The 21,144-nt window shown below is 46.6% G+C and overlaps 1 protein-coding gene across 1 annotated transcript; it reads right to left on the bottom strand.

Moving 5' to 3' along the window:
• Window positions 1-2,715: 2,715 nt before the first annotated feature.
• On the bottom strand, window positions 2,716-17,624 carry KCNK15 (potassium two pore domain channel subfamily K member 15). The gene is made up of 2 exons (XM_029614714.1): window positions 17,278-17,624; window positions 2,716-4,528 (listed from the first exon to the last, which is right to left on the bottom strand). Exons 1-2 carry the CDS (start codon window positions 17,594-17,596, stop codon window positions 3,612-3,614), a joined length of 1,236 nt encoding a protein of 411 aa, XP_029470574.1. The 5' UTR covers window positions 17,597-17,624; the 3' UTR covers window positions 2,716-3,611.
• Between the last annotated feature and the right edge of the window lie 3,520 nt (window positions 17,625-21,144).

Raw genomic sequence — 21,144 nt, 5'->3', positions numbered from 1 at the left:
ACGGGATAAACAGAGTAATATAAACTGCCACAACTTATCATTTCTAGAGCTCTACTAGACACAGGCAGCGCTGTACAGATGCACATAAGAGACAGTCCCTGCTCCATGCAGCTTCCAACCTGGTCCCTTCTCTCTCTTTTTTCTTGTTAATTAAGCTAAATTCTTTCTAGTGAATCAATCAAGGAATTCTGCAAGTTCATAACAAAACTACTTGGATTTCCATGACAACTGGATTACTTCCCATTCCTAGTGTCAGCTGATGTTAGAAAACGCCACATAGTTAGGAGCCTTAATCAATACAGGCCACTGCCCTAGGACCATGAATGAGAAAAGGTCATTTCTAGGCAAGGCCCTCTGTGTGCTATTTGGAAATCTCCCCCATTGAAAAGAATTGTGCCCTAAAAGCAGAGGAATCAGATAATGAAACCGAAAGATTCATCTTTTGCTGTGCATATGTCCCCTTGATGGGGGATACAGTGTACATTCGCAAAGCATCCTAAATATCTGACCAACCTCCATGGCACAATATCTTTTCCGTTCTCTGCCTGTTTAGTGCGGAGACTATGGTTGGACTAGCTAAGAAATTAGATACATTATTCTCGTATATTTTACAAATTTCTCCCTCAGAATATGAGTTTGAGCACATAAAATCACCACGGACTACAGAATCTATTACATTGTGTAGCCACAGCACTGAATGTCCACGATTTTCTATGTTCTAGTTATCATGTATGAGTGGGGATCATCTGGATTCCCTTTCGCATTATTATGCGTTCTCTGTGAAAATGAATGAACGCATTATGGGAAGACCGTGTCCGTCCATCCACGTGCTAAACAGTGAGGCAGGCCAAGCAGCAGACGAGACACGGAGAATGCACCTTTCCAAATCAACTAGAGCATAGTACTGGTGCTCAGTGAAATGCACTGTCTGCATTTTTTTTTTGGTGGGGGGGGGTGGGAAATCTATTTTCACAGTTTCTTGACAGACTCTCTTCTCATGTGCAGTGAAAATGTAGACTGGGGCTGCCCCAATGGCAATGTTGTGCACTGCCATGAGATTGAACCAATTTCCACAGCAACAGTCTTCAGTTAGAGCCCATATCCCTTGACTCCCTTCAGAAACCAGGAGGTGTATATCCTGAATGCCACCCATACATGTCATTGTGCAATGACAGGGAGTCTCTCACCCGCCGGGGTACCTGAATGTTGACTCTGCAGCACCTCTGTTCTCTCCTGGCCCAATGAACAAAAGATTGGTGTGGAAATTATGACCAGATGTTTTTCATGATCATTCTGTATTTTACTGATGATTTAATTACTGAGGCATGTTTACTATTTTATGTTTTTCTTTGTAAACTGCTTTGGGGTGTGTTTTGGTACAAGGAAGATGGACTAGAACTGTAAACATTAACCTTCCTGTCTGTGATAATTTTGGTGTCTTCTGTAGACTATAACTGTCATTTACTCCTCCGCTACAAACGATGACAAAGAGAAGTGCCCACGGGTGTGTTGGTTGTTTGGGTGGGCTGGGCACGGAGGATTTAGAAAAGGTCTTTCTCCATTATGAGCCCACAAAGTGACTGCTCATGCAGCAAGCTCTTAGCCCAGAGCTGAATGACTCATGGAATTCTCATATCAGCCCTACAATGCCAACATCCATCTGTGCTCATGACAACATCTACACAAGAGCTTAGGCCAGAGAGACTGTGCCTACCCCAAACATAGTACAGAAACAAGATGTACGGACCACTTAGAAACCATGAGAACTATTTTGATGAACCTGAAAAAGTTCAGGTGCCTTGGCTGACTTTTCTTTCAAAAATCTGCTGCCAACCCCCTCAGCTTAGGTTGGGAGATTCCTAAAAAATCTGCTACGAGTTTGGTTGGATTTTCTTCACATTCACTGAAGAGATGTTGATAAAATTTCCCCAGCAAATCTGAATGGTTTGAGTTCAACCTCAAATTATCTACACATTTCTATTCATATATACAGTTGCAGATGCTAATTTGAGCAAATAGCACGTGCTGTTTAAAGTCAAGAATTATGTGAGGACTTGAGGAACTGCTATACAGTTTACATTTAGATTTAACTTTCATAAATCACGCAATCTTTTTTGTCTTTCCTAGCCTGCCTAGGCCTCAGTCCACAGCTGACTAATTTTCACCATAACAGAGAGTTAGATGTCTTAACCCTTGGAATGCTGAAGATGGTACCTATATAATACCATGGTAGCTTAATAAAAAATTATGACTTATTAAGGCACACTTCAGGCAGTTAACTCTTGCAGTATTTCAAACAGACTGTGACAGAAGCTGAAATAACACAGAAGGGGCAAACTGAGCTAGGCTGAGAGTTTACACTTAATTCAGTATTCAAAAGGGACATTCAACTCTGCAAGAGCCAGCATTCTACATGACTGCTCTTTTATCATTCATATTATATGCAAAATTGACTCCATATAAAGAATCTTTCATCTTTCTTGTTTAATTCTCATAAAAAAAAGACTAAGCAGACAGAATGTGAAAGTAAAGTCATCCACTGTTCAGAACTATGGCACAGGCAACAGTAATGTGCCTGGCTTGGCCTAGCCTCTGTCCTTGAGGTAAAGTGGAATGTATGGTCCCAAAAGCTCACATATAACATCTTTTACCTTGGTCCTTTTAAAAAAAAAAAAAAAGTGCTACAACCTACAAAAGGCTGCAGGTTTCTCCGAGACAAATACAGCTACTGGAACTCTGCACCCACCTTTCACCAGCACGCTAAATGATATCTTGGCTAATAATCTGATGTGCAGCCTTCCCAGTAGGTCACAGCAACATTAGCCCAGAACAATACGATTATCTTCTCTTAATATCATGCCACCTAGAAGAAGAACTCAGAATGGATATTTTTTTTAAAGATCCACTGTACTATAGGCTTCATTAAAAATAAAAACTGCATCACCTAGTTTACCAGTCTACAGTGGCTTCTGTCGTTCATGCTGTAGGCCCGTCAACAGTGAGATGCGCCTCACCAGAGTCCGTGAAAATCAATTCAGGTCACATGCCTGTGGACCCTCAGCAGTGCAGCAGAAAAAAAAAGAGCACCGTGAATTGGCAAAGACATGGTAGAAATACTAATGCCTATTTAAAGGCAGTCTTTTTTTAAACCATCTTTTGGAGGAGGAGGTGAAGAATTTTTAAATCATTCAAACCAAATGTACCTACAGAATAAATATTAACTGTCTCGAGTTAATTATAGTCAGAAAAAAAAGCAGCACATTGACTATAGAGTACAACACTCCTGTTATTTTTATCTCTTCAGAGTGTACGGAATAATTATCTGAGCCCTCAGAGGCAGAAAATGAACTGTTATGAACTATTTAAGAATCTGTCTGAGTTACTTCCTGTTCAACATTCTACAAGCTAACCTGCCAGTAGTATAAATAAAGATTTAGCAATATTGTTAATAGATATTGACTAAATGATGGATTATATTCCTGCTGCTGCTGACCACTGGCATTTAGAATTATTATTCTAGTAGAAGATGCTAATAAACACATTTTTACTCTGATAGTTTAGTAGCCTGTCTTCAAAAATATCAAAATTCAAAGTCAAAAGGGAAGGTACATTTATACGGACTTTCTTCTTTGCCGGAGATGCTCCCTATAACTGTGGTTGCCAGGTGACAAGGTACTTCCAGGAGAAGAGAAGCCAGTGTTATCCCGGGTGCTTAATGAGATCTCATCTATTTTGTAAGAAATTGAATTATAGTAGACAGGATTGGTGTGGCAGCTCAAGGTTTCATGGTGAGACGTGGCTGGGCTATCGCAGAAGTGTGATCGGTAGCACATACACGTGCAGAAGGAACCTGTTCTTGAGGGCGTATTTGAAGATCGGCGTCTCTGCCTGTCAGTGTCTTCCTGAATAAGTGGGATGAGATTCATCTGACTTGTTCTGTCCCCTATAGGCAAAAAAATGGAACTTCTGCTTCTGTTGTCTTCTTTCGGTCTCAAGTGAACGTGGTTTCTCGCCCTTCTGAGCGATGCTCTCTCTTGGGCATCCCGCCTCTCATCTTCTGAATTCATGGTCAAAAATCTAAGGACAACTAGGTTAAGGAAGGCCCCAATGACAGTCAGGCCCACCAAAATGTACATGAAGCTGAAAGCCACATACGGGGGCTTCTTCTGCAGCGCTTCATTTTTCTGCAAAGCCACGAAGTCTCCGAAACCAATGGTGGTCAGGGTTATGAAACAGTAATAATAGGAATGAAAAAAGGTCCACCCTTCAAAATAGGAGAAAGCGCCAGCCCCAATGCAGAGGGTTCCGATGCAGGACAGGAAGCCAACCAGAACCATGTTTTCCATGGAGACATCGGTTTTCCTCAGGCGACAGCACTTCTTGATTTTTTTCAGCAGGAACCTCACAAAAGTGTTCATGCGCTCCCCCAGACTCTGGAACATGACCAAGGTCAGAGGGATTCCGAGAACGGCATAGAACATGCAAAACACCTTGCCAGCGTCTGTACCCGGAGCCGCGTGCCCGTAACCTGCAGCAAAATAAGAGCAATAACGACTGGGATTAATCCTGGCCCATTTCAAACAAGCAAAATGCACATATATGCACTCAACTCCTTTATTCACGAGCTTCAGAAAAATGCATTGGATATTAAGAGCCTATAGTTCAGTGATGTCATGTGACTGTGTTAACAAAATCAGATACATGGTAAATTAAACAGTTCAGATTAACAAAATTCTCATTAGATAAGGAATAACAATGACATAAAATGCTATAGCAAGCTTATCCAACTCTGGTTCTCAAAGGCTAAAACAGTCAGGTTTTCAGAATGTCTCCAATGAATATGCTCGAGATGTATTTGTGTGCACTGTCTCTCAAACGTATGCAAAATTGCTCTCGTGCACATTCTCTGAGGTTATCCTGAAAACCTGTCCAGTGTCTGGGAGTCGAGGACCAGATTTAGACCATCCTGGGCTACAGTGACAGCATCATAAGTCTTAAGAACATACTGTGACTTAGCAAGTGTTGCTGGAGGTACCTCTTTTGGAAGGTGCAAATGGGAACGTAAGAGACAGGTCGAAAATGAGATCCCTTTTAGTATGTAGAGCGGAGTGACGTGCTCCAGTCCTCAAAGCCATAAACGGGTCTGGTTTTCAGAATATTCACAAGGAACGTGCATGACCTAGATGAGCAGGCACTGCCTCCACTGTGTGCAGATCTGGATATCCTGAAAACCTGACCTGCTTGTGGCTCTTGAAAGACCAAGTTGGCCACCCTTGCGGTAGAGTAATAGGGGGTTGAGCAACAGCCATTGGTTCTCATCCTGGTCCTTGGGGAGGAACACAAACAGTTTCAGAAGTGCTTGAAAATAATTTGTTTTGTTTCCTTTTGAGTTTGTGTCATGTTCTGATGTATTTTCTTTAATCTCTATTTCATTTTTTTTTTGTTTTAAGTGCACGCTATCTACAAACGGCACTCATAAAATGACAAATATACCCTGAACTGTTTCTCCTGTCAAAAATGCCTGAAACGACTGCACATCATTAATATTTATTGTGACCATTTCCAGACACATCTTGTCAGGACTGTACGATGTGGGGGTCCCTGCTGAGAACTGCTGCCAGTGGACCCCCACATCGTACAGTCCTGACAAAATGTATCTGGAAATGGTCACGCAACGGGATCTGTAAACTGGGCCAAGCACTACACTACAGCTGGGACACCACACTTATTTAGATTTTGTTATCCACCCTTCAATATTGCATATCCCAGCAGAGTGCTGTAGGACAATCAACGTAGAAACTCAGTAGTTAATCTAAAGTTACTTCCATGTACCTATCTGGTGTTAAAATGTCCCTCTGTTACTACCCACAGAGCAAAGCCCCCCAATGATCCTCTAGAATGCCCATATCCCTATTCAGTATTAGAATTATCCAACATCTAGGATCCTCCAAGAAAGAATGACTATAAGTTCTCTTAGATTTCGTGTTTTCACGCTGCAGAGTGCTGGTTGCTTGGCTACACTAGAAGCATATACTTCTCAGATAACATGAAAAACATTTCTGCAAAATAAGAGATACTGTAAATTGCAGATGCTGCATTAATTATAGACTGTAGGTAACCACATATTCAATCTGACTGAAAAGTTAAGATTCTCAAAACTAAGAAACTTAGAGGGGCCCCATTCAAAAAGGTTTCTCCATTCTGTGCGTACTGGAACAAATCTTCACTGGAGCAGAAGAAAAGTTTTTGAAAAAGATGATTTTGTTAAGTGAATATCCTTCAGTTATTTATTGCCTCGGGTAAGGAGAAGAGCCTGGGGATTGCACGTGTGGGGCAGACTCCTGCATCATTCTGTGTGTGTGCGCTCAGAACTAGAAAACTAAGCAAAGAAAACAAATGGAAATTCAAATGGAAGTTTTAAAGAGATACAAGTTCATTTGTCTTACTGGTTCGAGTTATGTCATTCGCATGGAGGTGTGGTTAAAGCTTACGTGCTTCTTACTTAGCCATACCCAAGGCATCACTCCAAGATAAGTGTCGCATACACACAGTACAGGCAACAGCAGTTTACAGAATACAAGGAAGGACCCTTGCCATGAAACCAACATTTAATTAAAAAAAAAAAAATTATAATTTTTTTTAAGTACACATTTTTCATATTAAGAAAAAAAATGCAAAATATAAGAAAAGCACTTATATAAATTAAGGGGCTCAGGAATATAAAACAAAAGCAAGAGCAAAGGGTTGCACTGACCACTGATGTTATTACACCATCAATATTTTTAATGAAATTGACAAAGTTTTTTTGGTTTTTTTTAAATTAAAATTTCATCTTCTCAGGCCTTTGCTTTCTCCCATACCTCCAGTTTGTCTTGGGTTCTCTTCCTCTACTTCTGTAGATCTCTACCCAGTTATTGGGGATCGCCCAAGCAGTCTAATTTTTAGGATATGTGCAATGAATATGCATGAGATCTATTTACATACAATGGAGGCAGTGAAGATTTGAGGCATATTCATTGTGGATATCCTGAAAAACAGAGTGGTCGGGGGATGCCCCAGGACTGAGTTGAGGAATGCTGCTCTGGTCTTCAAAATACTAACCCTTTAATCAGTGATCCAAATATCCTCATCAGTGTCAATAAATACTTAGCTGGAAAAATACTGCCAATGTTTTCTATGTTTTCATTAAGTTACACTTTTAATAGAACATTTATGCTTGAGGAAAAATATAAAAACAACAGATATGGGCTTGATTGTTTTTGTTACCCGCCCGGAACTTCGGAGGGTGCAGGATACAAATAAATAAAATGAGACTGTGTAATGACTACTATATGGGGCAAGCACGCTGGGCTTTTCACCCACGCTTCACGGTTACATCACAACAGAAGCGGGCTTCAGTGGTCATCTTCTGCCCGCTTCCAGTTGTAGATGATGTCATGAGCGTGACTGCATAACTGGAAAAGAAGGAAGGTAACACCTACTGTAACCATTTTAAAAATGGCGACCTCTGCCTGAAGGATGGTGCGGAAGTGATGTCACTTCGGCACCTAACCTTTGATGCAGCCGGCTCCATTTTGATGCACAGCCAATCGGCTGTGCACCAGGCTCACAGCACCAGGCGGTGAACCTGGTGCTGGCCCAGCTCAGTTATTTGGCCCAGGAAGGCCCAGCCAAGACTGCCAGAGGCTCATGGGAAAAAAAAAAATATATTTTTTTAATTGATTCTTTGGTTTTGTTGTTTTGGGGTTTTTTCATGCTTAATGTTATTTTTTTGGTTTGGCAAACAAACTGAACAAAAACATTACACTAAATAACAAAATAAACCCGAAAATTAAATGACAAACTGAAATGAAATATTGGGAGCTGCACGTTCCTAGGGTCCAACAAGGAAGGCAAAAGAAAGGGGATGTCAGATTAACAAACCCTTGAAGCCTGAGTCTCTGGGTGAGATGACATTCACTCCCATCAGAAATGGATGTTCTTTGATAAAGGGCCCAGGTCACTGAGGTTCTTCTCCCATTCATGTGCATGGGAAAAATCCCTATAAATCAGATCCTCAATATTTACTTTTCCCATTGGATAACGGTGCTGCTTACTGTAAAATCCTGCATCCGCCTCAGTGCGGTCCATATAAAATAAGCGAGGACATCCAAGGGGTCATGCACACCAGAAGTGAGAGGTAGCTAAAGCCCACGCTCCACCACAGAATCCAAAAGAAATAAAAAACACTAACTCGGCAAGCCTAGAAGATTAAAAGCAGTATATATGGCAGTGAGAATACCGTTACTGCTGCTACCACCACCACTACTACTACTTAAGAGCATCTGACAGGCAAGATGTTTCATGACTAAAATTTGGTGCCAGTCAATCCTAATATCACATACCGCAGGCACGTTCTTATGGGCTTCTTGAAACCACTGATGGAGCCTCCTGGGCCTGGACCAGGAGTGTGGGGGAGGGGAGGGCTAGGCTGTATATATACAAATTGATGCATTCTGCAGGCTGCCTGCCAGAGAGATGGCTCTATTTACAGAAGTGTCATGGGCACAGCGCTCTGCATAGGGTACCGGGGTGGGGGCGTGTAACGGCAGAGCTTTCAAAGTACACTTATTCACCCATGAAAAGATGATAAGTTGCGACTCTTCGGAGGAGAAAATGCATTTTAAATGGACCGAAAGGAGTGTTAATGAGAACAATGCCATTCAAATCTACGATAAATGGTGAAAGAAAGAGCGGGCTTAGCTGTAAAGCGGCAGCGTGATGCTGGACACGAGGGTGAGCTGGAAAGGCTGGTAATTGAGTTTTGCAGACTATCTGCCAGGTTCAGAGAGAGAAGGCTGTACGGTTTAATTGGATGAGGAGATTGGCTGCTGGTGCTGCAGAGACAGTGTCTGGTTTTTTAGGGGGGTTTACAGGGACCGTGTGAAAACCTGGGTGCTTTAAAGTGACGAGCAGGGCTCCCAAAAGCCCTGGCACCCGTTTTGGCCATTTTAAGCTCCAGCTGGGTTTTCAGGGGCTTGGGAGGAGGAGGTGCTTCCCATTTTAAGACTGAACTAGTTTTGCTTTGAGATATATCAAAAGGTGAGAAATCAGATCAAAATAAATGTATTTGTTTTGCTCCTCCCCATGGCCACCTGTACAGATAACCAGGGCAAAGCGTGCGGCCGATTTTTAAAAGTGAATTCTAAAAGCTGGACACGCGCCAAAACTGGGAGATAGGTGCTCATCTGGCACGTGTGCATGTCCGCCCGATTTTATAAGGCGGGCAGATGCGCGCACAAGCGCCGATGCGCGAATATCCCACGTTTCGCCCAAAAAAGGGGCACGGTGTGGGGGCGGAGCATGGGCATTCCGAGGCGGGGCCAAGAGACGTGCGCACAAGTACCTACGGGCCTGGGCGCGCGCCCGGGTCCAGCGCTTCGTAACTTTACTTCTGCTATGGAGGAGGTGTAAGTTAAAAAAGAAAAGTTAGAGGCATCTGTGAGGGGATTGAGGGGGTCTGGGGTAACCGGGAGGCAGTGCAAGCAAAAGAACCGGGGGGGGGGGGGGGAGACATAGCAGAACACTGGGCAAACCGGTAGACGAACTGGTGAAACTGGTCCTCGGCTGGACACGCATCTGTTATAAAATACAGGCAGCCGTGCATCGATAAGCCGACTTATGTATGCTGCTGGGCGCGCACAAGCTAAAAATTGGGTGCACAGATACACACACCTAGCGGATTGCGTGTGCACATAGGTCCAGATTTTATAACATGCACGCAGGTGTAGATTTGTTCGCGCAAACCCAGCGCGAACAAATCTACGCCCGATTTTATAACATGTGCGCGCTGCCGCGCGCATGTTATAAAATCCAGGGTCGGCACGCGTAGGGGGGTGCCCAATTGTGCAACCTGCGCGCGCCGAGCCGAGCAGCCTGCCTCTGTTCCCTTCAAGGCCTTTCCGAAATCGGAGCAGCCTGAGAGGGAACTTTCCTTCCGCCCTCCCGCACCTTCCCCTATCTAACCCGCCCCCCAGCCCTAACTAAACCCCCCTGACCTTTATTGAAGAAGTTATGCCTGCCTCTGGGCAGGTGTAATTTGCGCGCGCCGGCTCTCCATCCCCCGGCCCAGTGGCTGTTCCGGAGGCCTCGGTCCCGCTCTTGGAATAATGTATGTGCAGTTTATAAATTCTACAGGGATTTTTTTTTTTTTGAAAGGTTCAAATAACCTTGCAAAAATAATAAAGTATTATTATGAAGATTCTGGGAATGATGGTGCAATTGGGACAGAGGTCATGGATGCACACAGAAAAAATAATTTCATTTGAATCTTGGTTTTTTAATTCACTTTTTGTTTGTTTATTTTGGCTCATTTCATTTACTTAAAATGAAAAACACCAAAGCATAACCCTCCCCCCCCCCCCCCCCCCACATAAAATAAAAATAAAAAATCTCCACACAACACAGGGGCCTGACTCCATTGACACCAAGAATTGAAAAAATTAAACCCTATTCCCTGGACCCTCTTAAACAATTCGTCGAAATGGAGCAGAAGTGATCCCCAGTTGCTTCTGCCCCATCGGGCCTCATTTTCAAAATGACACAGGCTGGTGCTGTTTTGAAATTCGAACCAGAGGGGAAAGAGTGACCGAGGATCAGTCCTGCCCGTGATCCACGGGTGGGATATATCCAGGGAGGTTGGGGGGGGATTTTTTTAATTTTGATGGCAGTGTGGGGGATTAACGTTTGGTGGGATTTTCTCGTTGTTGTGAAATCACCTGTAACGGCACGGCGTTTCATTGCAAATTTTTCATGTCGTTTCAAAACAAACTGCGCTCCCCTCGGGACTGGGATATGCAGGACCTGGTGCCGAAATGCCAGGAGCCAGAGCCGTGCACGTCGCCGGTGAGATCCAGAGGGGGACGGGCTGTCCTGCAACGCAGGAAGGGGCTCAGTCCCCACCGACCCTGCCCGTGCCAGAACACAAGAACTCGTGGCCGGCACGTGGGTGGGTGGGGCTGGAGGCCTTGCACCCCTGCCGTGCAGCAGTATTTACAAACTGCCTCTGACTAATGCTGCTGACAAAATTGCCAGAGGATCTCGCAACTACTTTCTTTCCGTGAAGCTTACTTTTAGCCAATCCTGAGCTTTCCCTCTTTTTTTTTTTTTAAGCTTCCATCCCGTAACATCCTGGGATCAGTCACCCGACTATTCCCAATACAAACTGCAGGCCTACAGATTCCAGCATCCTGGGACTAAGGAGCTCCGTGTATCCAGGGTCAAATTAAAGGGGAGAGGGGGAATTTGTACTACCGGTTACTCTCGAAGTGATCGTGCACACGTGCTCTCACTTTCAGAGCCGCCGAAGGGAAAGTTACCCCCACACATTTACACTTGCTATTTTCTGCAGTTGATTTCTCCAAGGAAAAATATGCCCCCACGTCTCAAAATACCCACCCCGTCCCTGGGAACGCCTCCCCCATGGCGGGAGAAAGTACGCGCCCAGTGGATTCACCTGCTTACAGGGCAGGTGATTTTTTTTTTTTTTTTCTTTCTTTCAAACGTCCATTTCCATGGGCAATTTCAATTCATTTGTAACATGCGTTCTGCCGTTTCAGGCTGCGAGGCCCATCCTAGTGCACACAATGTGACATTAACAGAGCACTAAGCAGTCCCTTAAAATGTAATACAGTGAAATAGCAGGAACAATTACTGTAAATTGTAGAAAGCCAGAAAGAAAGAAAAAAACACAGGCAAGCTGTACCGCAAGCACTCCCCTAATCCCAGGCACCGGCACAGGATCCCATCCTCACCGTGAGCAAAGCTGAACGCTGACTGCTAAAATGAAAGTTCTTTCCCTACAATCCGCACCGTTTTACCTGCGTGAATGGTTTCAGAAATTACCCTCAAAGTGACCTTGCCGGCATGGGTCTAGTTCAGAGATTTGATTTTGCTGGGCTAGGGCGATCTCCCAGCTCCAGGACATACGGAAAAGTCTGTCCTTATTATTAAGCTTCTGTTCCAAAGCATTCTTTTGCAAGGTGAGTGGAAATCTGCAGGGCTGGCTTGCCCATTCGTTACAAGGCAGGGCCTGGTGATTATCCCAAGGAATCTGTGCAAGGTGTGGGGCCCTGGAACACTGAAATTATATTGTTAGGGACGGGACTACCAGACAGTGCAGGGGACCAGGGTAGTTGGTCCTGTTTCACACAAGGGAAGCTCTGAATCTGTGCACGGCTGACTTTGAGAAGGGGAGGGGGGAAAATCAAGCAACTGCCTCTGGCCCCATCCAAGCAGAGGCGATGTGGGCAGTGTTGGAAGAAGGGAGGGTGTTGTCAACCCCATGTTGGTTCTTGGGAGGGAGGTGGGAAATAGGGGTAATCGCCCAGGATGCCACAGTTTTGGGGGGAGGGGCTGCATCACCATGGTAGGCTTGCCCCTGGCACTATAATTTACTGTCAGCCCGGGCATGGAGCCAAGCACATCGGCATTCCTGGGCCCTACAGTCCCCTAAGGTCAGCCCTGCTTGTGGGGCATGAGTCCTTATCAGCAGTAATCACCTTAGCGGACAGAGGAGGAGGGGGCAGTGCCATCGGCCCTTGCAAAGTTGCAGGAGTCGGTCAGCTGAGCACTGCAGTCACAGTCAAACAGGTGCCCGGGAGGCAGAGAATGCTGGTTCGGGGCTGCAGGGGAGGGGGAGGGGATGGAAAGAGTGTTGACTGGGATGTCTGGAGGAGGGCAGAGAGAAAGAGAGTGTGTGCGTGCTGGTATGTGGGGGAGGGGCGGAGGGCAGTGGCTGGCCCCCCACAGGTTGCACACTGCTCGCGTCCCGCCAAATCTCCACTCCTCTTTGCCGCTGCTTGTGGCCCCATTTGGTTCGCACCCAGTGGCGTAACAAGGGTCTCTGGCGCCCGGGGCTAATGCATTTGTGTGCCTCTCCAGCATCGCCCCCTTAATCCTTCTTGTACTAATGCTTAAGGTCACAGAAAATCAGTGGCGTCTCTAGACAGAAGAATTTTTTTGGGGGGGGGGGGGGGAGCCAAAATGACATTTCTTCATCACACCCACCTCTATAGCATGGATTCTGCTTTAAAATTGGTTACAAAAAAAAAGTGTTAATAAAAAAGTCCAAAGGGTCCTCTGCGTAATTTTAAAAAGCTGGCCAGTTTCACACTATAAAATTATTTGATAGCCTCATTCAACTAATTCTATATGGCTATGAGAGTGAAGTCTGGAATATATAGGAAGGGACAGAATGTCAATATAAATCCTGCACCTCCAGTTCTGTAACTCTGTGCATCCACTGAAATTCCCCCAAACAATGGAGCTTGGATGTTTCCCTTACAGCTCATCATACTGAAAGATATTTTCAAATTCTGGTGTCACCTCACAGTAACAGCAGCACAAATACCTTCCACTGCCAGACACATTGTGAACTAACACAAAACCCTGCAAAAAAAGACACTCACAATCTATACTGCAATCCCATCGTAACATAACAGTAATAACACCAAGGACTCAAACAACAATAACCCTACCTGTGAATAAGCAAGGGTAAATATTACACTGGGTCCTAGAATACCAATACACCACCTACTGAGGAAACAAAACAAACCCGACTGCTATAGATCCCTATACAGACTACATGCTAGCAGAATCTCTCATCACGGTCACACACACAGAGCAGAGACAGACTCTCACCAAATACAGAATACAAAATGAAGGAGCACAAATTAGACAAAAACTGAAATGGAAACTCCAAGAAGCCAGACTTCGTGTATTAACAATAGAAAAACAGAACCACCATTCCTCATAAAACAAATAAAATCAAGAAACATAAAGCATCAGTTATAATAGTAAAACCATAATAAAAGAATATTTTAAAACTACTGATAAACAGTAGTACATTTTTTACAATTTCCCAAACACCAATCAAATATTGGTGAGTATGTGCTATATATCAAATAACATTCAATAATTAAAACTAATAAGGATTTTAAAAAGCCCCTGCTGTCCCCTTCTGTGGGAGCTCTTGATTTCCAGTCACCCTGATATTGTCGAGGATTAGGAGGTTATCTTCTCTCTCTCACACATACTCACATGTCCATTCTCTCTCACACATACACTGTCACATACATACACATTCATGATCTTATATCCACCATAACCTCTTGCTCTCACTGACACTGACACACTCTCAGGCTCTAAGACACTCTCTCCCCCTCCACACACAAACTCTTACTCCCTTGGATTTTCTCATACACACTCATGCTCTCACACTGGCTGGCTCCCTCACATACACACAAACACACCCACCCAGGCAAGCTCCCAGTCATTCTCACACACACTGACCCCCAGGCAGGCTCCCATTCATTTTCACACCACTCCCTCCCGATCCCCCAGGCATGCACACATTCATTCTCACACACACAGACCCCCAGGCAGGCACCCATGCATTCACATACATACACCCCCAGGCAGACTCCCATTCATACACATGCACACACTAAAGGCAGACCCCCCTCTCTTTCTTTTGCCAGCGACCTCGGAGCCTCTCTCATTCCTCTGCTGCCACTGTCACTGATGCCGCATAGCTATTGGGGAGGCGCCGATTGCTGCTACTGGCACTGAAGCCCATTCTGCTGCTTCCTCTGTGCAGGCCCCGTGGGCTTCCACTTTCTCCATGCTGATCTCGTACATTGTGAGATCCACAGAGAAAGTGCTGCTCTTGCACATTCCCAAAGATTACATGTGCCAATCACTAAAAAGTAATTTATTTTTTTTTACCTTTGCTGTCTGATCTTAGTTTTCTAATCGATTGGTCACAGGCTTTTTTTTTTCCACCTTCCCTTTCTTATTTTTTTGCCAATTCCTTTTATATTGTCTTTTTTTCTATTTCTTTTCTCTCCATCTTCTTCCCTCAAACACACAGTCAGGTTCTCATTCTCACATGCATTTCTCTCTCTCACACACACAGTCTCTCACTGGCACATGCTGTCTTGCTCAAGCACAGGCTCTCACTGTCACATGCTCTCTTTCATACAATCATTCTGGTCTGACCCAGTATGGCATGTTCTTATGTTCTTATATACACAGTCTCTCACTGGCACATGCTGTCTGACTCTCACACACATAGGCTCTCTCTCACTCCCACATGCTGTCTCGCTCAAGCACAGGCTCTCACTGTCACATGCTGTCTCTCTCACACTCACAAAGGCTCTCACATGCTGTCTCTGCAAACATTCAGGTCTCACTCCCACACACAGTCTCTCAACTCACTCTCACACACAATCTCTCAACTCATCTCATACACACACTCTACAGACCCTCAGCCTCTCTCTCACCTCTGGGCCTCCTCTTCGCGGGTCGCCGCAGGATGGGCTCTGCAGCGGCCCTGCTATCGGGCTTCTTCCTCATCTCGGGTCGCTGCGACTTGGGATTTGCGGCGGCCCGTAAGCGCTGCTCCTCTTCTGCACGTGCTGATGCTCCTCCTCCTTCCTGCCTGCGCGGCTCTGGCAACGTTTACTTCTGGGGCCGCGCAGGCAGGAAGGAGGAGGAGCATCAGAGTGTTTAAGCGTGATCTTTTTCTTCGGACCGTGGTGACGTGAGCTCCACCACTGCCCTGCTGATCTGCCTGCTATATGCGTGTCGCTGCTCAGCCGCCAGTGGGATGAGCCTCCCTGCGCCCGGGGGCATTGGCTCCCCTCGGGATACCACTGCTCGCGGCGCCCCCTAATACTCGGCACCCTAGGCCCAGGCCTAGTTCATCTAGTGCTTCCACCGGCCCTGGTAACTAGGCACCCGTGATGCCTGTGCCTAGTGCTGCAAACATTTAGGGGCAGCAGGCTGGCTAAGATTTGCTGACTTCCAGCTCTGCTGAATCTCAATCAGCAGAGAACAACCCTCTGCTTACCTGCAACAGATCCTTACTGAAGGTGGGGGGTGGTGAATGCACCAAAAGTGTCTAAGGGCAGCAAAATCCTAAATCCATCCCCATCTGTGAGGGAGTGGAAAGAGAGTGCTGGTTAATCGGGAGGGAAAGATAGAAAGAGGCAGTTCTGGCTGCAGGTCAAGATGGTCCAGACAAGTTCCACCTTCCTCCCCCACTTGTAACCCAGCTCTTCAGTCTCAGGGAGGACCCTTCCCCCCTCCCCCCCCCACACACACACCAGTCTTGGGGAGGGGGGGGGGAATCCTGCTCCCTCCCTGCACTTTCCTAGGGTCAGTCTTGTTCCTTTTGGTAATAAACAGGCAGGCGACTGCCAGTGAGAAAATCAAGCTGATGGGATGCAGCACCACAGAAGGGAGGGGGAGAAGTCATGGCAAAGGACCATGGAGCTGGCCAGCAAAGCAGGAAATAGCTGCAGCAGCATCATGGCCCGCGATCAGCCCTGCCGGCTCTCCTGGAGTGATGACCGTGCTGGGGCTACTGTGGCAATGTGGCACCCTCTTGGGGGTGGGGCTACTGTGGCAATGCGGCACCCTCTAATGCTTGAGGCTTAGGATGATCTCCCTGATTCTCCCCCCCCCCCCCCCCAACATGGTACAGTTGGTATCAATCCCATGGTCTCCCCACTGCTCCTGCTGGCTAGAAATAAAGTTAGGGGTTAGCACAGCCTTTCTTTCCTGGGCTGCAGTCTGTGAAAGGGGCACCATGCCCAATAAGCTACAAGAAAATAAATAAATAAATCGACATGGCCAGGCTACTATTGCAGCCATGTGGGCTGCCAAGGCATCAGGCCCCTAAAAGCACTGTCTAAACCCTGACCACCAATGTGAACGTTGCCCCACCCTCTTCTTCCTAACCTCTAGGGGTGGGGAGGGATGCCTTGCCCTCCTGCTCCTCTCTCCTCCCACAGGACTATCTTTAGGACCAATTGAAGAGTCCTCTGGGACAGATTCACCCCAGGCCCCAAGCCCTTCCTAGGGCCAGCCCTGAGTCTGTTGAAATTCACCACAGTCATTTTTTTTTTTTTTTTGCTGCCAGTAGATCCTAACTCTCCTGCAAGGCAATCCACATAATCGAATTCAAAGACCTGTAATCAAATCTTTACAAAAGCGCTACCCATAAACCTTCTGAGCTACTGACACTGCAGGCCATGAGTCAGTCAAGTGGAGGAGCTGCTCTCAGCACCTTTCAATAAGAAAGTTTTCATAGGAAAGGGGAAAAAAAGCACAAAACCCAAACCTTTGGTCTGATGAGATCTGAGAGAGCTTGCTCCTTATTTTGACTTGCTATGGAGCAGGGAAGCTGGAGACGTAAGAAGGCTTCATGCAGTTGGGATCGGAGACACTCACCTATGGTGGTGATGACAGTGATGGCGAAATAAAACGATCCTGCGAATTTCCACTGCTTGCCAGCCCGGTGAGGCTCCGATTGCAGGACCACCCTCTCGATCTCTCTGTAATCCTCCTCCGAGAAGCGGTACTGCCTCTTCAGATCGCTCCGTTTCTGCTCCAGCATCTCCTTCCTGGAGCTCTCCGACTCGGATTCCAGGGCATCGAAGACGGCGGCTCCAACCAGGAGATAGGAGAACATGCAAAGGATGAGAGAGAGGGTCCGGATGTTCTGCTTCTTCATCTTCTGGACGCACAGCCGGAGAGGTGCCAGAAACATCCAACTGGAAGCGATGCCCGGATCTGCCCCCCCGCGCAGCCTTCCAGGAAATCCCGGGCAGTCCTAGGCGGAGGAGCGCACCGGCCACGCGACCAGGTGAATTGGTGGCGAAGGAGCAGGATCCGCCCTGTCATGCTGGGGGATTAAGGATCGCTGCATGTTTCGCTATCACCCGGGAGGTGCTAAAAGGGAAGGAGCCTTTTACTTGTGGGAAAAGACCGAATGGGCTTTAGAAATGCTGCTCAGCGCACAGCATGCAAAAAGACGCGCACACCTTTCCGTGTGACCTGTGATGCATGCATCCGAGTGCTCCTCACCTGACGGTTGTTTCTTCTCCTGGCCGATAAAGTCAGTTTACAGTTAAGTCTTTAATCATTTAATATACATATATGTTCATAAATTATCAGATTGCATAAAAGCAAATGCACCAGTAAAGACCAGCACCGCTGCATGCCTCCTGGCACGGACTTATTCCCGTTCAATTTTTCCGCCCTCATTAAAATGCCGCGTCGTTGAGAGAGACAGAGACCAAAAAAAAAAAGCCTAACCACCCATCAGCAGTTCCAGAGAGCAACTTGCAAGCCCTGCGCAGCAGGAGATGGAGATCGAAGTGGGTCCTGCGGGCTCGGATCCGGCAGAGATGAAGCAAGCACAGGCCGGGCTCCGGGCCGCTCGTGCCCGGGCCCAGGTAGCAGCGCTCGTTCCCCCCTCCCTTCTCTTCTCTTCCCCACGTTACCTTTTGAACTGGCCGCGGCCAGCTGCTGTCTCAGCGTTTTCGGCGGCACTGCGCATGCCCAGGCTTGCTGGGGTGGGGGCGGTATTGCCTTGGAGACGGCCTTAGCAACCGGCTGGGAAAGCTGCAGCAGAGAGGGGGGGGGGGGGGGGGGGCGCTGCAGGGTTGGAGGGCAGAGCGCGGTGTAATGCAGGCGGGAGTGCAACCTGGCAGAAAGTACTTCCCGTTCCTAAGGCTAGGCTGCCGTCCCTCGTGTATTACTCTCCTTTTGTTGCGGCAGGGAGTAAGAGGATAGTTGGATGAGGAGACGAACATCAGTTGATGTCAAAAGCAGATCTGCAGCCTCTGCTTTGAGCATCTCTGCCTGCTCTCAGTTGTCCCACTGTGACAGAACAAACTCCCCCCCCCCCCCTTTTTTTTTTCTTTTTTCCATTTTTGATCTGGCAGATGTCATGCGCACCAATGCATGTGCCCCAGTTGTGTCTCTAGGATGTAAGGTTGCCAACTGGGTCCAGAGTTTTGGCACAGGTTGAACTAGTTCGGGTTTTACCCTGTTGTCTGCATGGACCTTTAGTCTTGTTTTTCTCAGGGACATCAGAGCTATAGGTCCAGGCAGGCAGTGGCCTAAAACCAGGACTAGATCAACCTATACTAAAAATCTAGGCACATTGGCAACCAGTCAAGGGCTTGACCCAGTTTTACCTTCTAAAAATGCTCCTCTGAGGCCTTCCTGCATGCTCATGCAAGTTTCACTCAATCAGACTGTCCTGAAACCAAGTTCCTTTTCTCTCCTGCATTCGCTGCCTATTTTTTTTTTTTTTACCAAAAGCATCAGGACTGGCCCTAGGAAAGTGCAGGGCCAAAGCAGGTCTCTCTCCCCCCCCCCCCAAGGCTGAAGACTGTGTGAGTGTGGAAGGGGTCCTCCCTGAGACAAGAGCTGGGATTCAAATGGAGGATAGGGGTGGAGCTTGTCTGGATCATCCCAGTCTGCAGCCAGAACTCCCTCTCTTTCTACTTCCCTATCCCCATCACACAGACCCTAGCCAGCACTCTCTTTCCATCTTTCCACCTCCATCGACCAGCACTCTCTTTCCCCTGCCCCACACAGACCCTAGCCAGCACTCTCTTTCCATCTTTCCACCTCCATCGACCAGCACTCTCTTTCCCCTCCTCCACACAGACCCCAGCCAGCACTCTCTTTCTACCCCCTTCCTGCCCCCACCTCCCCCCTCCCATATAGACCTGAGCCAGCATTCTCTTCCCCTCATATCCCCCAGACCCCAGCCGGCACTCTCTCTCTCTCTGCCAGGCACTTGTTTGGCAGTGAATGGAGTGCTCAGATGATCAATTCCTTCACTTTGTGAGGGCCAAAACACTGCCCCCTCCTCCTCCTCCTCCTCTTCCCACATGGGGCTGATAATACTAGGGATGTGAATCGTGTGATCGATCATCTTAACGATCGATTTTGGCTGGGGGGGGAGGGAAATCTGATCGTCATGGGTTTTTTTTGTTAAAAAATCGTAAATCGGGGGAGGGTGGGAAAACCGGCACACCAAAACAACCCTAAAACCCACTCCGACCCTTTAAAATAAATCCCCCACCCTCCCGAACCCCTCCAAAATGTTTTAAATTACCTGGGGTCCAGTGGGGGGGTCCCGGCGTGATCTCCCGCTCTCAGGCCACGGCTGCGTTAATAGAAATGGCGCCGGTGGCCCTTTGCCCTTACCATATGACAGGGCAAAGGTAGCGCCGGTGCCATTTTGGTTCCTGTCACCCGACGTGTGCACGTGTGCACGAGTCACGAGTGCAGGAGATCGCTCCCGGACCCCCGCTGGACTTTTGGCAAGTCTTGTGGGGGTCAGGAGGCCCCCCCCCCCAAGCTGGCCAAAAGTCCCTGGGGGAATTGCTATTGTATCGCGGCTCTAACAATTTTTGACGATTTAAAATATATCTGACGATTGTTTTAAATCGTCAAAAAACGATTCACATCCCTAGATAATACTAGCACTTCAGATATACCATTGACATGCAGGTGATGGCACTGTCTCCACGTGTGCAGGACTCTGCAAAGCCCAGGGTCAGGAACTCACCCCAATCTGCCAGCCCTCCCCCCCCCAGGACAACCCTAAAAAGGAGGGTTTGATTGAAGACAAGGCATTTGGATCAGTGATATGGAAGTTTGAAGGAATAATTTCTAGAGTTTAAAGCAGAATAACTAGACTCTTCAAAATATCTAATGCTTGTGTCTTAATACATCTCTTAGCCTATCAAGTGCCCCCAATCTCCATCTTTTTTTTTTTTTCAACAAAATATCAGTTTAGCAGTTTCATGGCTTTTCTGTTTCTTCATGCAGAGCTCCAGCATCTCCCAATACGTTTACACTAGGGGCAAGTTTTGCAATGAAAAGTTTTAAACTTTTACTATCAAGAAAGAAGCCAAAGTTATCGATTTATAAAACACTCTGCAAACTAAACCGGGAAAAATTTGAATGAATTTTAATTATTAATTCTCATAGATTGTAGCCACGAGATGGGATTATATAATGTATTGTCTCTGCTGCTATCATAACTCAGTGCTGCACATTTTCACTTATTCGAAACGTTCACTAATTTTATTTATTGTAAAAATAGTAAACCTTAAGAAATTATTAAATGATACTTCCATTCAAAATGTCATATAATTCAGGTTCACAACTTGTCCCCAAACCCAGTATTCAATGATGTTTCAGTGCTCCTTTTAAGTTCTTCAAATGCAAAATCTCGATGGCCCATGACTTCCTCTATCAAACTTGTATTCCAGTGCCTCTGGAAAATAT

This window comes from Rhinatrema bivittatum, chromosome 8 (genome assembly GCF_901001135.1).
Source record: "Rhinatrema bivittatum chromosome 8, aRhiBiv1.1, whole genome shotgun sequence".
Lineage (NCBI taxonomy): Eukaryota > Metazoa > Chordata > Amphibia > Gymnophiona > Rhinatrematidae > Rhinatrema > Rhinatrema bivittatum.
This window is presented reverse-complemented; position numbering and strand designations above follow the sequence as displayed.

Bases quoted from the DNA above. Each gene is read 5' to 3' on its own strand.
- KCNK15 (XM_029614714.1), bottom strand. From the start codon at position 17,596: ATGTTTCTGGCACCTCTCCGGCTGTGCGTCCAGAAGATGAAGAAGCAG. The intron at 4,529-17,277 runs GTGAGTGTCTCC...ATTTTGCTGCAG, and splicing joins CACTGTCATCACCACCATAG to GTTACGGGCACGCGGCTCCG.